The 21,122-nt window shown below is 38.6% G+C and overlaps 1 protein-coding gene across 1 annotated transcript; it reads left to right on the top strand.

Moving 5' to 3' along the window:
* The first annotated feature begins 366 nt into the window (after nt 1–366).
* Nucleotides 367–20,593, top strand: LOC132543763 (rab-like protein 2A). Its single transcript, XM_060207284.1, has 8 exons — nt 367–464; nt 839–868; nt 4,601–4,680; nt 9,721–9,800; nt 13,510–13,621; nt 14,015–14,112; nt 15,650–15,733; nt 17,460–20,593. Exons 1-8 carry the CDS (start codon nt 367–369, stop codon nt 17,547–17,549), a joined length of 672 nt encoding a protein of 223 aa, XP_060063267.1. The 3' UTR covers nt 17,550–20,593.
* The last annotated feature ends 529 nt before the right edge of the window (nt 20,594–21,122 follow it).

Raw genomic sequence — 21,122 nt, 5'->3', positions numbered from 1 at the left:
TATCGTTAACTAATTTGTAAACATTTATAATGTCCCCTCTTTTCCTTCTATAATGAAGAGTAGGAAGATTTCATCTTTCTAGGCGTTCTGAATAAGAAAGATTTTTAAGTGTGCAATCGATAACTGCGATCAGCAGATTTTTTTTTGCACAAAGAGAGAGATGGTAGTGACGGAAATGAAGCCATGGAAGTTCTAGAGTGGAATAAGTAATAATTTAACCCAATCAAAATTTGCGACACTCTTTAAAATATGCTAAAGTAGTTTTCGTTTGACAACGACTGTATTATTTAGGTTGTGAACCGTCGTTCATTGACGACGCTTAGATCAATCAATCCCACAATCCTCAGTTGACATTCTTAGGCGAAAATGGCGAATGTTGAACCTGACTACGACCAAGCTGGGGACGATGATTCCGTCAGAGTGAAAGTGATATGTTTAGGAGACAGTGCGGTCGGGAAATCAAAGTAAATAGAAGTTTATTTGCAATTTCAAATGCATCATGCCTCTGTACATGCAATGATTCTGTCAAGTTGCTTCTGAACTTAGCTATATTTAATAGTCCATTGGTTTTGTAAAGGCCGAGTTTGTGGTTAGGATTGTTTTGAGCACTTGAGTTCCACTGCATCCCCTCAAATCCGATTATTTCATATTTAATATGAATTATAATCTTACATGACACAAATTACTTGTCTATTGTTTCTTTCTATGTATACTAAATGTCCGACTTACTCTGAGTATGTGAAGTGATTGAGTCTCTATGTGGAGTTACTTGTTCTGATATATACCTGCCAAAATTTATCATTTATATCTCGATCTCAATTCTGTCATTCTGTTGTAGGTTGGTGGAGAGATTCCTAATGGATGGATAGTATCCTTTGTAGTATACTTTAAAACCTGCTGTGATAAGCCTGCAGTTGATTAGAAATACATTCATGAAATATCTCTAGATGATTGACATTTTGAATCTGCCTTGTTTTCTTCACAGCGACTCATGTTCTGGTCATGAGTACACCTGTATAATCAGTTATGAAGGTTCCTCTGTGATTTTGAGGTTTTTACCATACAGTCTTACTACTCCATTGTATCTATTTACACAAATAAACATTCAACAAATGTTTGTCAAATATGTGAAATTGATATTTGGATGCTCCATGCTAGCTGGTATGGATGGTCCATGCTGGTCGGTTTGGACACTCCGTGCTGGTCGGTTTGGATGGTCCATACTGGTCAGTTTGGATGGTCCGTGCTGGTTGGTTTTGATGGTCCGTGCTCGTTGGTTTGGATGGTCCATGCTGGTCGGTTTGGATACTCCATGCTTGTCGGTTTGGATGATCCATGCTGGTCGGTATGAATACTCCATGCTGGTCAGTTTGGATGGTCCATGCTGGTCGGTTTGGATACTCCATGCTTGTCGGTTTGGATGATCCATGCTGGTCGGTATGAATACTCCATGATGGTCAGTTTGGATGGTCCATGCTGGTCGGTTTGGATGGTCCATACTGGTCGGTATGGATACTCCATGCTGGTCGGTTTGGATAGTCCATGCTGGTCGGTTTGGATACTCCATGCTTGTCGGTTTTGATGGTCCATTCTGGTCGGTTTGAATGGTCCATACTGGTCGGTATGGATACTCCATGCTGGTCGGTTTGGATGGTCAAAGCTGGTCAGTATGAATACTCCATGCTAGCTGGTTTGGATACTCCATGCTGGTCGGTTTGGATGGTCGATGCTGGTCGGTTCAGATGGTTCATGCTGGTCGGTTTGGATGCCCAATGCTGGTTGGTTTGGATGGTCCATGCTGGTCGGTTTGGATGGTCAATGCTGGTGGGTTTGGATGCCCAATGCTGGTTGGTTTGGATGGTCCATGCTGGTCGGTTTGGATGGTCCATGCTGGTCGGTTTGGATGCCCAATGCTGGTCGGTTTGGATGGTCCATGCTGGTAGGTTTAGATGCTCCATGTTGGTCGGTATGGATACTCCATGCTGGTCGGTATGGATGGTCCATGCTGGTCGGTTTGGATGGTCCATGCTGGTCAGTTTTGATGGTCAGTTTGGATGGTCCATGCTGGTCGGTATGGATGCTCCATGCTAGCTGGTTTGGATACTCCGTGCTGGCTGGTTTGGATACTCCATGCTGGTTGGTTTGGATACTCCATGTTGGTCAGTTTTATACTCCATGCTGGCTGGTTTGGATACTCCCTGCTGGTCGGTTTGGATACTCCTTGCTGGTCGGTTTGGATGCCCAATGCTGGTCGGTTTGGATGGTCCATGCTTGTTGGTTTAGATGCTCCATGTTGGTCGGTATGGATACTCCATGCTGGTCGGTATGGATGGTCCATGCTGGTCGGTTTTGATGGTCCATGCTGGTCGGTTTTGATGGTCGGTTTGGATACTCCATGTTGGTCAGTTTTGATACTCCATGCTGGCTGGTTTGGATACTCCATGCTGGTCGGTTTGAATACTCCATGCTGGTCGGTTTGGAGGATCCATGCTGGTCGGTTTGGATGGTCCATGCTGGTCGATTTGGATACTCCATGCTGGTTGGTTTGGATGGTCCATGCTGGTCGGTTTGGACGGTCCATGCTGGTCGGTTTGGATGCCCATTGCTGGTTGGTTTGGATGGTCCATGCTGGTCGGTTTGGATGGTCAATGCTGGTTGGTTTAGATGCTTTATGTTGGTCGGTATGGATACTCCATGTTGGTTAGTATGGATACTCCATGCTGGCTGGTTTGGATACTCCATGCTGGTCGGTTTGGATACTCCATGTTGGTCAGTTTTGATACTCCATGCTGGCTGGTTTGGATACTCCATGCTGGTCGGTTTGGATGGTCCATACTGGTCGGTATGGATACTCCATGATGGTCGGTATGGATGGTCCATGCTGGTTGGTTTAGATGCTCCATGTTGGTCGGTATGGATACTCCATGTTGGTCGGTATGGATGCTCCATGCTGGTCGGTATGGATGGTCCATGCTGGTTGGTTTGGATGGTCCATGCTGGTCGGTTTGGATGGTCGGTCATGTTGGTCGGTATGGATCTCCATGTTGGTCGGTATGGATACTTCGTGCTGGTCGGTTTGGATGGTCCATGCTGGTCGGTTTGGATACTCCATGTTGGTCGGTATGGATACTCCATGTTCGTCGGTATGGATACTCCATGCTGGTCGGTATGGATGGTCCATGCTGGTCGGTTTGGATGGTCCATGCTGGTCGGTTTGGATGGTCCATGCTAGTCGGTATGGATGCTCCATGCTGGTTGGTTTGGATACTCCATGTTGGTCAGTTTTGATACTCCATGCTGGCTGGTTTGGATACTCCATGCTGGTCGGTTTGGAGGATCCATGCTAGTCGGTTTGGATGGTCAAAGCTGGTCAGTATGAATACTACATGCTAGCTGGTTTGGATACTCCATGCTGGTCGGTTTGGATGGTCAGTGCTGGTCGGTTTGGATGCCCAGTGCTGTTTGGTTTGGATGGTCCATGCTGGTCGGTTTGGATGGTTCATGCTGGTTGGTTTAGATGCTTTATATTGGTCGGTATGGATACTCCATGTTGGTCGGTATGGATACTCCGTGCTGGCCGGTTTGGATACTCCATGCTGGTCGATTTGGATACTCCATGTTGGTCAGTTTTGATACTCCTTGCTGGCTGGTTTGGATACTCCATGCTGGTCAGTTTGGATGGTCCATGCTGGTCGGTATGGATGGTCCGTGCTGGTCGGTATGAATGCTCCGTGCTAGTAGGTATGAATACTCCATGCTGGTCGGTTTGGATGGTCCATGCTGGTCGGGTATGGATGTTCCATACTGGTCGGTTTGGATGGTCCATGCTGGTCGGTTTGGATACTCCGTGCAAGCTGGTATGGATGGTCCATACTGGTCGGTTTGGATGGTCCGTGCTGGTCGGTTTGGATACGTTTGGATACTTCGTGCTGGTCGGTTTGGATGGTCCATGCTGGTCGGTTTGGATACTCCGTGCTGGTCGGTTTGGATGGTCCGTGCTGGTCGGTTTGGATACACCGTGCTGGTCGGTTTGGATGGTCCGTGCTGGTCGGTTTGGATACTCCGTGCTGGTCGGTTTGGATGGTCCGTGCTGGTCGGTTTGGATGGTCCGTGCTGGTCGGTTTGGATACTCCGTGCTGGTCAGTTTCGATGGTCCGTGCTGGTCGGTTTGGATGGTCCATTCTGGTCGGTTTCGATGGATGACTGGCTTGTTACATTTTTGGATAGTCCATGCTGGTCTTTGGATTTTGATGGTCCATATATTGCTGGTAGGTTTGGAAGCTGGTATATTAAAGTCCCGGTCCGTGCTGGTCGGTTTGGACGGTCCGTGCTGGTGAGCAATGAAAACTACAGACTGGATTGATGACTGGCTTGTTACATTTTTTAGCAATTTGAAATAGTTGAAAATACTTCTTTTACAGTTATGAAGAGAGTAAGGTAAAAATATATATTGTTAGTGGGTATATTTGTCAAAGGTACAACTCAAGATAGTTTCTCAAACATATTAAAGTCCCTGAATTACAGTTTGATTCCCTTTATGATTTTCCTATTTTTCAGCAGCATTGAAAACTTTCATTATTCTTTCCTTGATGTAGCCCAGCAAACCCCAACAACTTTCAACATTTGCTCTTACACTTTTTAACTATAGAACAGAGGTCAACGACCAGAAAGTGTCTGTTGGTAAGTACCTGAAAGTGTCTGTTGGTAAGTACCTGAAAGTGTCTGTTGGTATGTACCAGTAAGTGTCTGTTGGTATGTACCACTATTGGTATGTACCAGTAAGTGTCTGTTGGTATGTACCAGTAAATGTCTGTTGGTATGTATCACTGTTGGTATGTACCAGTAAGTGTGTGTTGGTATGTACCAGTAAGTGTCTGTTGGTATGTATCACTGTTGGTATGTACCAGTAAGTATCTGTTGGTATGTACCAGTAAGTGTCTGTTGGTATGTACCAGTAAGTGTCTGTTGGTATGTAACACTGTTGGTATGTACCAGTAAGTGTCTGTTGGTATGTACCAGTAAGTGTTTATTGGTACGTACCAGTAAGTGTCTGTTGGTATGTACCAGTACCAGTAAGTGTCTGTTTTTTTGTCTCACTGTTTGTATGTACCAGTAAGTGACTGTTGGTATGTACCAGTAAGTGACTGTTGGTATGTACCAGTAAGTGTCTGTTGGTATGTACCAGTAAGTGTCTGTTGGTATGTACCACTGTTGGTATGTACCAGTAAGTGTCTGTTGGTATGTACCAGTAAGTGACTGTCTGTTGGTATGTACCAGTAAGTGTGTTGGTATGTACCAGTAAGTGTCTGTTGGTATGTACCAGTAAGTGTCTGTTGGTATGTACCAGTAAGTGTCTGTTGGTATGTACCATGTACCAGTAAGTGTCTGTTGGTATGTACCAGTAAGTGTCTGTTGGTATGTACCAGTAAGTGACTGTTGGTATGTACCAGTAAGTGTCTGTTGGTATGTACCAGTAAGTGACTGTTGGTATGTACCAGTAAGTGTCTGTTGGTATGTACCAGTAAGTGACTGTTGGTATGTACCAGTAAGTGTCTGTTGGTATGTACCAGTAAGTGTCTGTTGGTATGTACCAGTAAGTGTCTGTTGGTATGTACCAGTAAGTGACTGTTGGTATGTACCAGTAAGTGTCTGTTGGTATGTACCAGTAAGTGTCTGTTGGTATGTACCAGTAAGTGTCTGTTGGTATGTACCAGTAAGTGTCTGTTGGTATGTACCAGTAAGTGTCTGTTGGTATGTACCAGTAAGTGTCTGTTGGTATGTACCAGTAAGTGTCTGTTGGTATGTACCAGTAAGTGTCTGTTGGTATGTACCAGTAAGTGTCTGTTGGTATGTACCAGTAAGTGACTGTTGGTATGTACCAGTAAGTGTCTGTTGGTATGTACCAGTAAGTGTCTGTTGGTATGTACCAGTTGGTATGTACTGTAAGTGGTTGGTATGTACCAGTAAGTGTCTGTTGGTATGTACCAGTAAGTGTCTGTTGGTATGTACCAGTAAGTGTCTGTTGGTATGTACCAGTAAGTGACTGTTGGTATGTACCAGTAAGTGTCTGTTGGTATGTACCAGTAAGTGTCTGTTGGTATGTACCAGTAAGTGACTGTTGGTATGTACCAGTAAGTGTCTGTTGGTATGTACCAGTAAGTGACTGTTGGTATGTACCAGTGATGGTCTGTACCAGTAAGTGTCTGTTGGTATGTACCAGTAAGTGACTGTTGGTATGTACCAGTAAGTGACTGTTGGTATGTACCAGTAAGTGTCTGTTGGTATGTACCAGTAAGTGTCTGTTGGTATGTACCAGTAAGTGTCTGTTGGTATGTACCAGTAAGTGACTGTTGGTATGTACCAGTAAGTGACTGTTGGTATGTACCAGTAAGTGACTGTTGGTATGTACCAGTAAGTGTCTGTTGGTATGTACCAGTAAGTGACTGTTGGTATGTACCAGTAAGTGACTGTTGGTATGTACCAGTAAGTGACTGTTGGTATGTACCAGTAAGTGACTGTTGGTATGTACCAGTAAGTGACTGTTGGTATGTACCAGTAAGTGACTGTTGGTATGTACCAGTAAGTGACTGTTGGTATGTACCAGTAAGTGACTGTTGGTATGTACCAGTAAGTGACTGTTGGTATGTACCAGTAAGTGTCTGTTGGTATGTACCAGTAAGTGTCTGTTGGTATGTACCAGTAAGTGTCTGTTGGTATGTACCAGTAAGTGACTGTTGGTATGTACCAGTAAGTGACTGTTGGTATGTACCAGTAAGTGACTGTTGGTATGTACCAGTAAGTGACTGTTGGTATGTACCAGTAAGTGACTGTTGGTATGTACCAGTAAGTGACTGTTGGTATGTACCAGTAAGTGACTGTTGGTATGTACCAGTAAGTGTCTGTTGGTATGTACCAGTAAGTGACTGTTGGTATGTACCAGTAAGTGTCTGTTGGTATGTACCAGTAAGTGACTGTTGGTATGTACCAGTAAGTGACTGTTGGTATGTACCAGTAAGTGTCTGTTGGTATGTACCACTGTTGGTATGTACCAGTAAGTGTCTGTTGGTATGTACCAGTAAGTGACTGTTGGTATGTACCAGTAAGTGTCTGTTGGTATGTGAACAGTTAGTGAACTGTTGGTAGCGTACCGGGTCTGTTGGTATGTACCAGTAAGTGTCTGTTGGTATGTACCAGTAAGTGTCTGTTGGTATGTACCAGTAAGTGTCTGTTGGTATGTACCAGTAAGTGTCTGTTGGTATGTACCAGTAAGTGACTGTTGGTATGTACCAGTAAGTGTGTGTTGGTATGTACCAGTAAGTGTCTGTTGGTATGTACCAGTAAGTGTCTGTTGGTATGTACCAGTAAGTGACTGTTGGTATGTACCAGTAAGTGTCTGTTGGTATGTACCAGTAAGTGACTGTTGGTATGTACCAGTAAGTGTCTGTTGGTATGTACCAGTAAGTGTAAGGTATGTACCAGTAAGTGTCTGTTGGTATGTACCAGTAAGTGTCTGTTGGTATGTACCAGTAAGTGTCTGTTGGTATGTACCAGTAAGTGTCTGTTGGTATGTACCAGTAAGTGTCTGTTGGTATGTACCAGTAAGTGTCTGTTGGTATGTACCAGTAAGTGTCTGTTGGTATGTACCAGTAAGTGTCTGTTGGTATGTACCAGTAAGTGTCTGTTGGTATGTACCAGTAAGTGTCTGTTGGTATGTACCAGTAAGTGTCTGTTGGTATGTACCAGTAAGTGACTGTTGGTATGTACCAGTAAGTGTCTGTTGGTATGTACCACTGTTGGTATGTACCAGTAAGTGTCTGTTGGTATGTACCAGTAAGTGTCTGTTGGTATGTACCAGTAAGTGTCTGTTGGTATGTACCAGTAAGTGTCTGTTGGTATGTACCAGTAAGTGTCTGTTGGTATGTACCAGTAAGTGTCTGTTGGTATGTACCAGTAAGTGTCTGTTGGTATGTACCAGTAAGTGTCTGTTGGTATGTACCAGTAAGTGTCTGTTGGTATGTACCAGTAAGTGTCTGTTGGTATGTACCAGTAAGTGTCTGTTGGTATGTACCAGTAAGTGTCTGTTGGTATGTACCAGTAAGTGTCTGTTGGTATGTACCAGTAAGTGACTGTTGGTATGTACCAGTAAGTGACTGTTGGTATGTACCAGTAAGTGTCTGTTGGTATGTACCAGTAAGTGTCTGTTGGTATGTACCAGTAAGTGTCTGTTGGTATGTACCAGTAAGTGACTGTTGGTATGTACCAGTAAGTGTCTGTTGGTATGTACCAGTAAGTGTCTGTTGGTATGTACCAGTAAGTGTCTGTTGGTATGTACCAGTAAGTGTCTGTTGGTATGTACCAGTAAATGTCTGTTGGTATGTACCAGTAAGTGTCTGTTGGTATGTACCAGTAAGTGTCTGTTGGTATGTACCAGTAAGTGTCTGTTGGTATGTACCAGTAAGTGTCTGTTGGTATGTACCAGTAAGTGTCTGTTGGTATGTACCAGTAAGTGTCTGTTGGTATGTACCAGTAAGTGTCTGTTGGTATGTACCAGTAAGTGTCTGTTGGTATGTACCAGTAAGTGTCTGTTGGTATGTACCAGTAAGTGTCTGTTGGTATGTACCAGTAAGTGTCTGTTGGTATGTACCAGTAAGTGTCTGTTGGTATGTACCAGTAAGTGTCTGTTGGTATGTACCAGTAAGTGTCTGTTGGTATGTACCAGTAAGTGTCTGTTGGTATGTACCAGTAAGTGTCTGTTGGTATGTACCAGTAAGTGTCTGTTGGTATGTACCAGTAAGTGTCTGTTGGTATGTACCAGTAAGTGTCTGTTGGTATGTACCAGTAAGTGTCTGTTGGTATGTACCAGTAAGTGTCTGTTGGTATGTACCAGTAAGTGTCTGTTGGTATGTACCAGTAAGTGTTTGGTATGTACCAGTAAGTGTCTGTTGGTATGTACCAGTAAGTGTCTGTTGGTATGTACCAGTAAGTGACTGTTGGTATGTACCAGTAAGTGTCTGTTGGTATGTACCAGTAAGTGTCTGTTGGTATGTACCAGTAAGTGTCTGTTGGTATGTACCAGTAAGTGTCTGTTGGTATGTACCAGTAAATGTCTGTTGGTATGTACCAGTAAGTGTCTGTTGGTATGTACTAGTAAGTGTCTGTTGGTATGTACCAGTAAATGTCTGTTGGTATGTACCAGTAAGTGTCTGTTGGTATGTACCAGTAAGTGTCTGTTGGTATGTACCAGTAAGTGTCTGTTGGTATGTACCAGTAAATGTCTGTTGGTATGTACCAGTAAGTGTCTGTTGGTATGTACCAGTAAGTGTCTGTTGGTATGTACCAGTAAGTGTCTGTTGGTATGTACCAGTAAGTGTCTGTTGGTATGTACCAGTAAGTGTCTGTTGGTATGTACCAGTAAGTGTCTGTTGGTATGTACCAGTAAGTGTCTGTTGGTATGTACCAGTAAGTGTCTGTTGGTATGTACCAGTAAGTGTCTGTTGGTATGTACCAGTAAGTGACTGTTGGTATGTACCAGTAAGTGTGTGTTGGTATGTACCAGTAAGTGTGTGTTGGTATGTACCAGAATGTTTCAGTGATCACTGCATTACCAAGTAAGTGATTAAGATCTTGGGAAATATTGTGCACATTTAATTACATGGTATCAATTTTTACACTAGTTTGTTGAGATAATTAGATAATGTGACATTTGGTGTGATGTTTCAGATTTCTGGGACACAGCAGGTCAGGAGAGATTTAACAACATGCATCCTTCTTACTACCACCAAGCACATGCCTGTATACTGGTAGGTATGATTAATTGTAAGCTAAGTATATCACTGACATGCTTCCCAGCATAGATATGTAAGGGTGTTTTAAAACCCCAGATTTATCATGATTAAAGCAATGCAAATTGTAGTTGGTAGAATGAAGATGGACAGGAATAAACCAGTTCTGAAATGTTCATATCAGTTCAGTGTTACATCAGCTGTCTTTTTAGTTGGCAGTAAACATTTAAGTGTGTTACATCAGCTGTCTTTTTAGTGGGCAGTAAACATTTAAGTGTGTTACATCAGCCATCGTTTTAGTGGGCAGTAAGCATTTAAGTGTGTTACATCAGCTGTCTTTAGTGGGCAGTAAGCATTTAAGTGTGTTACATCAGCTGTCATTTTAGTGGGCAGTAAGCATTTAAGTGTGTTACATCAGCTGTCTTTTTAGTGGGCAGTAAGCATTTAAGTGTGTTACATCAGCTGTCTTTTTAGTGGGCAGTAAACATTTAAGTGTGTTACATCAGTGTAAGCATTTAAGTGTGTTACATCAGCTGTCTTTTTAGTGGGCAGTAACATTTAAGTGTGTTACATCAGCTGTCTTTTTAGTGGGCAGTAAGCATTTAAGTGTGTTACATCAGCCGTCTTTTTAGTGGGCAGTAAACATTTAAGTGTGTTACATCAGCTGTCTTTTTAGTGGGCAGTAAGCATTTAAGTGTGTTACATCAGCTGTCATTTTAGTGGGCAGTAAGCATTTAAGTGTGTTACATCAGCCGTCGTTTTAGTGGGCAGTAAACATTTAAATGTGTTACATCAGCTGTCTTTTTAGTGGGCAGTAAACATTTAAGTGTGTTACATCAGCTGTCGTTTTAGTGGGCAGTAAGCATTTAAGTGTGTTACATCAGCTGTCTTTTTAGTGGGCAGTAAACATTTAAATGTGTTAGATCAGCTGTCTTTTTAGTGGGCAGTAAGCATTTAAGTGTGTTACATCAGCTGTCTTTTTAGTGGGCAGTAAACATTTAAGTGTGTTACATCAGCTGTCTTTTTAGTGGGCAGTAAACATTTAAGTGTGTTACATCAGCTGTCTTTTTAGTGGGCAGTAAGCATTTAAGTGTGTTACATCAGCTGTCTTTTTAGTGGGCAGTAAGCATTTAAGTGTGTTACATCAGCTGTCTTTTTAGTGGGCAGTAAGCATTTAAGTGTGTTACATCAGCTGTCTTTTTAGTGGGTAGTAAACATTTAAATGTGTTACATCAGCTGTCTTTTTAGTGGGCAGTAAGCATTTAAGTGTGTTACATCAGCTGTCTTTTTAGTGGGCAGTAAGCATTTAAGTGTGTTACATCAGCTGTCTTTTTAGTGGGCAGTAAACATTTAAATGTGTTACATCAGCCGTCGTTTTAGTGGGCAGTAAGCATTTAAGTGTGTTACATCAGCTGTCTTTTTAGTGGGCAGTAAACATTTAAGTGTGTTACATCAGCTGTCTTTTTAGTGGGCAGTAAGCATTTAAGTGTGTTACATCAGCTGTCTTTTTAGTGGGCAGTAAACATTTAAGTGTGTTACATCAGCTGTCTTTTTAGTGGGCAGTAAGCATTTAAGTGTGTTACATCAGCTGTCTTTTTAGTGGGCAGTAAACATTTAAGTGTGTTACATCAGCTGTCTTTTTAGTGGGCAGTAAGCATTTAAGTGTGTTACATCAGCCGTCTTTTTAGTGGGCAGTAAACATTTAAGTGTGTTACATCAGCCGTCTTTTTAGTGGGCAGTAAACATTTAAGTGTGTTACATCAGCTGTCTTTTTAGTGGGCAGTAAACATTTAAGTGTGTTACATCAGCCGTCTTTTTAGTGGGCAGTAAACATTTAAGTGTGTTACATCAGCTGTCTTTTTAGTGGGCAGTAAACATTTAAATGTGTTAGATCAGCTGTCTTTTTAGTGGGCAGTAAACATTTAAATGTGTTACATCAGCTGTCTTTTAAGTGGGCAGTAAACATTTAAATGTGTTACATCAGCTGTCTTTTTAGTGGGCAGTAAACATTTAAGTGTGTTACATCAGCTGTCTTTTTAGTGGGCAGTAAACATTTAAGTGTGTTACATCAGCTGTCTTTAGTGGGCCATGAGCATTTAAGTGTGTTACATCAGCTGTCTTTTTAGTGGGCAGTAAACATTTAAGTGTGTTACATCAGCTGTCTTTAGTGGGCCATGAGCATTTAAGTGTGTTACATCAGCTGTCTTTTTAGTGGGTAGTAAACATTTAAATGTGTTACATCAGCCGTCGTTTTAGTGGGCAGTAAACATTTAAGTGTGTTACATCAGCTGTCTTTAGTGGGCCATGAGCATTTAAGTGTGTTACATCAGCTGTCGTTTTAGTGGGCAGTAAGCATTTAAATGTGTTAGATCAGGTGTCTTTTTAGTGGATAGTAAACATTTAAATGTGTTAGATCAGCCGTCTTTTTAGTGGGCAGTAAACATTTAAATGTGTTACATCAGCTGTCTTTTTAGTGGGCAGTAAGCATTTAAGTGTGTTACATCAGCCGTCTTTTTAGTGGGCAGTAAGCATTTAAGTGTGTTACATCAGCTGTCTTTTTAGTGGGCAGTAAACATTTAAGTGTGTTACATCAGCTGTCTTTTTAGTGGGCAGTAAGCATTTAAGTGTGTTACATCAGCTGTCTTTTTAGTGGGCAGTAAGTGTTACATTTCTTTTTAAGTGTGTTACATCAGCTGTCTTTTTAGTGGGCAGTAAGCATTTAAGTGTGTTACATCAGCTGTCTTTTTAGTGGGCAGTGAGCATTTAAGTGTGTCTTTTTACATCAGCTGTCTTTTTAGTGGGCAGTAAGCATTTAAGTGTGTTACATCAGCTGTCTTTTTAGTGGGCAGTAAGCATTTAAGTGTGTTACATCAGCTGTCTTTTTAGTGGGCAGTAAGCATTTAAGTGTGTTACATCAGCTGTCTTTTTAGTGGGCAGTAAGCATTTAAATGTGTTACATCAGCTGTCTTTTTAGTGGGTAGTAAACATTTAAGTGTGTTACATCAGCTGTCTTTTTAGTGGGCAGTAAGCATTTAAGTGTGTTACATCAGCTGTCTTTTTAGTGCTGTCTTTAGTGGGCCATGAGCATTTAAGTGTGTTACATCAGCTGTCTTTTTACTGGGCAGTAAGCATTTAAGTGTGTTACATCAGCTGTCTTTTTACTGGGCAGTAAGCATTTAAGTGTGTTACATCAGCTGTCTTTTTACTGGGCAGTAAGCATTTAAGTGTGTTACATCAGCTGTCTTTTTACTGGGCAGTAAACATTTAAGTGTGTTACATCAGCTGTCTTTTTAGTGGGCAGTAAGCATTTAAGTGTGTTACATCAGCTGTCTTTAGTGGGCCATGAGCATTTAAGTGTGTTACATCAGCTGTCTTTAGTGGGCCATGAGCATTTAAGTGTGTTACATCAGCTGTCTTTTTACTGGGCAGTAAGCATTTAAGTGTGTTACATCAGCTGTCTTTTTACTGGGCAGTAAGCTTTTTCAAAGGCACTTTTGTTACCAAATCTATTTGGACATTCAGATTTAAATGGCTTTAACACTTTTAAGAACAGTGTATTGTGCAGGAGTTCACATGCACAGCTAACTGTATGTACAGTACATGTAATTGTGTAAAACGAATTAATTTTAAATATAAACAATCTAAAATTTTGTCATATTCCACTTTATATTAGGTTTTCAAAATTTGATGTTATTTCATCATCATATTATTTCAACTTCCGTTTCAGGTTTTTGACACAACAAGAAAAGTAACATATAAAAATTTACCAAATTGGTTGAAAGAATTAAGAGAGTATCGTCCTGAAATACCTTGTTTAGTAGCGGGTAACAAAATAGATGGTAAGTAATGCTGAAATATAGGAATTACCTCCCTTTGATGATCAAATGAAGTTTGATAGAGAAGAAAAATTTTGGAAACTATTCTTTCATACACATGCTTTCAGTTACTAAGATATTGAGAGGGACACTTGGTTATAAGCACCAACTCTCATTTATTCCTTCTTATAAGACCAAGAACTGCTCTTAGTTCTAATAAAAACTTACAACATTCTCTAATACAAGTATTTATATGTCATTATCAATTCAGAATCAATCAGTCATATGACATTTTACTATATAGAAATGAATATTTACAAAAATAGCCACAATATGACATTTTCAAGTAACTCTTAATATGGTATATCACTGAAGATTCAAACATTTCACAAATGATTGATTTCTTTTCTGTTTCAGTTGACATTAGTGTAACAAAGAAAAATTTTAATTTCGCAAAGAAATATAGAATGCCATTTTACTTTGTATCTGCCTCGGATGGCACCAATGTTGTACGGGTAAGTGTTTTTTCTATGATATTCTGGCAGCTTTACCTTTTTTTCAGTATAGGATGTTTCAGTATGGAATGTTTTCAGTATAGGATGTTTCAGTATGGAATGTTTTCAGTATAGGATGTTTCAGTATGGAATGTTTTCAGTATAGTACATTTTCAGTATGGAATGTTTTCAGTATAGGATGTTTCAGTATGGAATGTTTTCAGTATAGGATGTTTCAGTATGGAATATTTTCAGTATAGGATGTTTCAGTATGGAATGTTTTCAGTATAGTACATTTTCAGTATGGAATGTTTTCAGTATAGGATGTTTCAGTATGGAATGTTTTCAGTATAGGATGTTTCAGTATGGAATGTTTTCAGTATAGTACATTTTCAGTATGGAATGTTTTCAGTATAGGATGTTTCAGTATGGAATGTTTTCAGTATAGGATGTTTCAGTATGGAATGTTTTCAGTATAGGATGTTTCAGTATGGAATGTTTTCAGTATAGTACATTTTCAGTATGGAATGTTTTCAGTATAGGATGTTTCAGTATGGAATGTTTTCAGTATAGGATGTTTCAGTATGGAATGTTTTCAGTATAGGATGTTTCATTATGGAATGTTTTCAGTATAGTACATTTTCAGTATGGAATGTTTTCAGTATAGGATGTTTCAGTATGGAATGTTTTCAGTATAGGATGTTTCAGTATAGTACATTTTCAGTATGGGATGTTTTCAGTATGGGATGTTTTCAGTATAGTATATTTTCAGTTTGTAATAGATAATGCTATAATGTTATAGATGTTTGTAATAGATAATGTTATAGATGTTTTGTAATAGATAATGTGATAGATGTTTGTAATAGATAATGTGATAGATGTTTGTAATAGATAATGTTATAGATGTTTTGTAATAGATAATGTGATAGATGTTTGTAATAGATAGTGTGATAGATGTTTGTAATAGATAATGTTATAGATGTTTTGTAATAGATAATGTTATAGATGTTTGTAATAGATATTGTTATAGATGTTTTGTAATAGATAATGTTATAGATGTTTGTAATAGATAGTGTGATAGATGTTTGTAATAGATGTTAGATGTTTGTAATAGATAATGTTATAGATGTTTGTAATAGATATTGTTATAGATGTTTGTAATAGATGTTTGTAATAGATAGTGTGATAGATGTTTGTAATAGATAGATAGTGTTTTGTAATAGATAATGTTATAGATGTTTGTAATAGATATTGTTATAGATGTTTTGTAATAGATAATGTTATAGATGTTTGTAATAGATAGTGTGATAGATGTTTGTAATAGATAATGTGATAGATGTTTGTAATAGATAGTGTGATAGATGTTTGTAATAGATAATGTGATAGATATTGTTATAGATGTTTGTAATAGATAGTGTGATAGATGTTTGTAATAGATAGTGTGATAGATGTTTGTAATAGATAATGTGATAGATGTTTGTCACAGATATTATAATTTATTATAATGTTATAGATGTTTGTCACAGATATGATATTGTAATGTATTATGATCATACAGATGTTTAAGGATGCGATACGAGCAGCTGTAGACTACAAGTCCAATTCCACTGACTTTATGGATGAGATCATGAAGGAACTTGAGGTATGAATTTTATCTGTTTTGCTGACATAAATTGATGTAATTAAGTAGACAATAAGAATTCAAGTATCACCTGGTTTGTGTCAACAGTGAACTCTGTATAATACAGACACACTTATTTTCTGTCAAATCATTTGTGTAACTGGAATTTTCATCTATTATTACATACTGATAGACAATGGATGATCCAGACATCCTCATTCTCAGCCAGAATTGTACATATTAAAGTCTCCTGCACTATCAAGTTCAGGTTACTGACCAATGTAAGCAGTGTTATTTCATTCAGTTGTGTGTGATGCTGCTGAAGGTTTTGAGAAATCTGTAGTATTTACTGTAATTACAGATAAATTTCTTTGTCTCGTCTAAGTATATTTTTGTAAATAAATGTACATCTGTATGAGAATTTTCAGAATAAAAAATTATTGTTATGAATTAAAATCAAATATCACAACAGTGCACTCAATTTCATATCAATAGTGAGTTTTACCCATAAATATTAGATTAAAAGGTTGTGCGGGCTCTTTGTCCTTCACCTCTTCTTACTGGAACTTCATACTTCTGGTATGATCTTGATGTAAGGCAATGTGTCATGTGATCAACCTGACCTACATTTTGACCTACATCAAAGGAAAAATTTGCACACAATTACATATTCTGTGAGAGAATGTAATTTACCAAATGTTTATTTTGGCTGGTATGGAAGTACGGTTAATTGGTGAACACTGTAGTAGGTTTTTGGAAGAACAATATGCACCCTTTACACATGTATATATAGTAAACTCCACAGTTAACAGAATTGTCTAGTACGAAACATCTGGTGTATGATTATAATATAATAATGGTGGAAAATAAATTCCTGGCAAACCCCCTTTGTCTTCGTATTTTTGTCCCTGAAATAACAAGATTGCCTATAACAGGATATCATGTTTTACAAAGTGATTTTCAAGTCTTTGGGCTTGTTATCCAGTCAGTTTTACCCAGGTAGAATGAGATGTTTTTCGAGGAAGATAACCACATAGAGTTACTTGAAACAATGCTGTGACAAGTGTTAAATCCACATACATACATGTTAATACTCATAGCTATATGTTATTGTAAATGTGCAGCCATGTGTGAAATTCTAGTGTACGAGAGAGTGTGTAAATAACACCAAAACTGAATATTAATCATTGCCTCCATGAGATAGGAAGGCTCTTGCAATTGTGACCAAGTTTAAATTAATTAATGGAAGTTGAAAAGGGATTAAGATTGAAATCCACTTTAATGGTTATATCATCTGTAACAAGAACAAAAACAATAGAAATTTGATGGTCCACTCAATCTTATTGGAGATCATTGTATACACTTCTCAACTGATTATATTGTTATCAGTGACCATGCAGAATTCTAAAGATGATTCAACCGAAGATAGTCAGTGGTTAATGTTGCTCAATACTTCTATCGAGATATATTTTGATGGTTGTAGACAAAAATTTCCATTCAAAAGGTGTCACTTAAATTAGGATAAACACAGTGTCTCTTTTTGTTTTACATTTGTAACATACAGTAATGAAATGATTTGTTGTCATCTATCAGAGAATCACAAAATTAAAGGTGTCACAAAAATGATATTAGATTAGGAGGCAAAATCTTGTAACTTCACCATCGCACAAAAATTCCTTTTATCAAGAATTTAAAATGGAAAACTCATTTTTGTTTAGATGAATATATTTTTTGTATATTGTTTTAGAATTTTGAATTGGAGGAAGAGCAGAAGGACAGTGAACCAGATTCTGGGGGTAATTCTGAAGATAAAGGAATACAGCAGACAGAGAGCTGAGGTCAAGGTGAAGGTCATTGACCTTCTCATCTTATAGTTAAAGTTTTCATCTATTTATTGACATTTCTTAAAGACATGTGAACATGATGAAGTTATATGGAAGAGTAGACAACTCTTGTGTTGCCTAGGTCTTGCCTGTTCTCTGCCATGCCTATCGACACTCACCAAAAGATGGCAGAGGTTGGCATTACTTTAATGACTGCATGGTTTTGTGGAGCAATAGAGATGGACCACATATGATTACTTCTCATGTCAATGATAGATAAGGGGAGATAACTATTGTTTGTAGGCTCGTAATACATGGCTTTATTCTCACATTTGAGAAGTGTTAAAAAGTGTGAGTACTGGAGTTCCTGCCCTGGTAAGGGGTGATCTTAGTGTGTAATGGTTGTGAAGCTTTTTATTATCACAGCAACTTCTTAAGTTCTAAAACTTGTCGCGGTCAGATTTTATAAGATTGTGAAGCAATAAAGAGTAGCATTATAAATGTGTAGGTAGAATTCCATAAATATTAGTGATGTAAAGGATGGCGAGAATGAAGACAAAATAGCTGCCATTATGTAGTTTTGAATCTTATTGTAGCCGGCTCAATCATTCAGAGAGGTTTACATATAAGGTATTTGTCATATACTCAAAGACATATCTCCCTCTCATGACGTGGCTGAGTGCCTCTCCTGGCCATCATTCTGTAACAATAGGATTTCTGCTGATGTACACTGTGACAGGAGTTAAGGCTGTTAAACATAGAAAACTTCAGGAAATTCAGTTTTTCACTGAGCTGGATGGAAGTATTGAGCTGAAATTTTAAAGGAACTCTCAATTACTTTACACTCATTATCTTTGTACTAGATGGGGATACTGACCTGAAATCTGTAGTTGTATTATTTGCACCGTGTCAGCTTAGTCAACCAACATCTGCTGAAAGGTTAGAAAGCAACACTCAAAAAGCCAGTTAAGCTAAAAACAAACTTCTCATTGGTTGCTGACCTCAGCATTCATATCACACCAGCACATTCATTTTGTTCTTAATATTTTTGCAATGAATTGTCCTGATTTAGTGAAAAGTGCTAAAAATTTGATGGTGGCTGTTATTATAAAAAAAACAAAACAATAGAAAACATGAGTATGCAATAATTCTGTTTTATATGTGAGAGTTTTGTATCTTTAGTGTCGGGTTGATTTAATCAAAATTCCTAGAATACCAAAGCTGATGCACCATATCATTTCAGTAAATAAATAGTTATAAGTATGCTGATATTACCAAATGTGTTTGTTTTATAGTAGAGTTTCTAGATGGTGTCTAAGCAGTAACAAGTGTAGACCACACAATTGTATGTATAAATGTACCTATTAGGCTTAGAATGTTGTGTGATATCATGTGATCCGCAGAGCCAAGATTGTAAATGGGAATGAAAGGAACCAGGTGATTGGTAGAGCCAGAATTCTGTGTGGCATGAAAGGAACCAGGTGATTGGTAGAGCCAGAATTCTGTGTGGCATGAAAGGAACCAGGTGATTGGTAGAGCCAGAATTCTGTGTGGCATGAAAGGAACCAGGTGATTGGTAGAGCCAGAATTCTGTGTGGCATGAAAGGAACCAGGTGATTGGTAGAGCCAGAATTCTGTGTGGCATGAAAGGAACCAGGTGACTAGCAGAGTTATAATTCTGATTATAATTAAGAGACGTGACAATTAGAAAAGGTTATTTCAGATATATTGTGATTAAAGCAGAAGTACTTGATAAGTCGTGTGTAAGGTATACGTTGATAGAAATTAAAATTTCATTAATTCCTGTTCATTATTAAGATATGGTCATTTCATTATGTGTAATATAAGTTAAAATTCAGTGTCTGATACGTACACAAAAGAATAATGAAATTAAAACACTGATCAGTAAAGCATTATAGACTATTATAAACATACATAATTATCTCCCTTTCCTATGATGTCATAATGGACAATCAAGCTGTTACTGATGACATCTTATTGTTATACCATGTAGACCTACTGATGTAGCAAAACAAATATAAAGTAAAATGTCCAAGATTAAATGTGAAAGTACTTATGCTTTACTAATCACAAGTGTTTCTAATTTTATCATTTATAAGATCTGATTAGACAGTTTACACCTCTGTCTGTGATTTCCAAAACCTCTCTCCGTGTGGTCAGTATATCTGTATCCATGTGGTCAATCTGTCAGTTTCCATGTGGTCAGTATATCAGTATCCATGTGGTCAGTCTGTCAGTTTCCATGTGGTCAGTCTGTCAGTTTCCATGTGGTCAGTCTACCAGTATCCATGTGGTCAGTCTGTCAGTTTCCATGTGGTCAGTCTACCAGTATCCATGTGGTCAGTCTACCAGTATCCATGTGGTCAGTCTGTCAGTTTCCATGTGGTCAGTCTACCAGTATCCATGTGGTCAGTCTATCAGTTTCCATGTGGTCAGTATATCAGTATCCATGTGGAATTTTCTACCCACTCTACAGTTTGATGTGAGGTTTATGTTTGTCTTGTCCTGTGTTACAGTGCTGATATTTACAAGACACTATGGAACTGATGTTTCTTAGTTGTTTTCCTACCTCAGCACTGGAAGAGAGGTTAGTTAGTTGTAAATCTGACAAAGGTGGTTGCCAGCTTTTTACACTGTCATGTCAGTTTTGTAGACATTTGTACACATGTGAACCTTGAATGCTTGAAGACTACAGCTTTTCTCAATGAATGTTGACTAGATGTGCTCAATTCAAACAAACTTCAGTGAGTGGCACCATTATCCTCAGTGAAGGTGTGTTAGTGTATACTTATATGAACACATATCTGTGATACCTGTTCTGATTGAAACTTTGAACTTTGGTAAACTTGTGAACAAATATTGATGCTTAGGTTAATTTTGTACACACATATCTTTATTGAAATTGAAATACAAATTAAACATTGGACTTTGCAGTACTTTGATGGAGCACTCTGATATCTGTCAATTGTCCATTTTTTTTTTACAAAAGTGAAGTGGAAGGTTGTTTTAGACCATTAAAATTTATATGTGTAGACAATGTGGTTGTTTGTTTTCGTTCCTTCATATTTCAAACAAGAAATCACAAATCTAACGTCCACTCTTGGTTGGTAAGGTCTACTACATGTATAGTTGTGTTAAACATTCAGTAGGTAGTGTATGGTAGTAACCTTCACTGTCACAAGTATATCATTCACTTAGTTACAGACACAGGTGGGTTATTGAAGAACAATGATGGACATACATGTAGTTACAGACACAGGTGGGTTATTGAAGAACAACGATAGACATACATGTAGTTACAGACACAGGTGGGTTATTGAAGAACAACGATATACATACATGTAGTTACAGACACAGGTGGGTTATTGAAGAACAACGATAGACATACAGGTAGTTACAGACACAGGTGGGTTATTTAAGAACAATGATGGACATACATGTAGTTACAGACACAGGTGGGTTGTTTAAGAACAATGATGGACATACATGTAGTTACAGACACAGGTGGGTTATTTAAGAACAATGATGGACATACATGTAGTTACAGACACAGGTGGGTTATTTAA

The sequence above is a fragment of the Ylistrum balloti genome, unplaced genomic scaffold, assembly GCF_031769215.1.
Source record: "Ylistrum balloti isolate Yb309-2 unplaced genomic scaffold, AGI_CSIRO_Ybal_v1 Utg369764, whole genome shotgun sequence".
NCBI classification, from domain to species: Eukaryota; Metazoa; Mollusca; class Bivalvia; order Pectinida; family Pectinidae; genus Ylistrum; species Ylistrum balloti.
The sequence above is the reverse complement of the archived record's forward strand: the minus strand, read 5'-3'. Positions and strand labels throughout refer to the sequence as shown.

Bases quoted from the DNA above. Each gene is read 5' to 3' on its own strand.
- LOC132543763 (XM_060207284.1), top strand. From the start codon at position 367: ATGGCGAATGTTGAACCTGACTACGACCAAGCTGGGGACGATGATTCC. The intron at 4,681-9,720 runs GTAAGTACCTGA...GTGATGTTTCAG, and splicing joins CGACCAGAAAGTGTCTGTTG to ATTTCTGGGACACAGCAGGT. The intron at 15,734-17,459 runs GTATGAATTTTA...ATATTGTTTTAG, and splicing joins AGATCATGAAGGAACTTGAG to AATTTTGAATTGGAGGAAGA.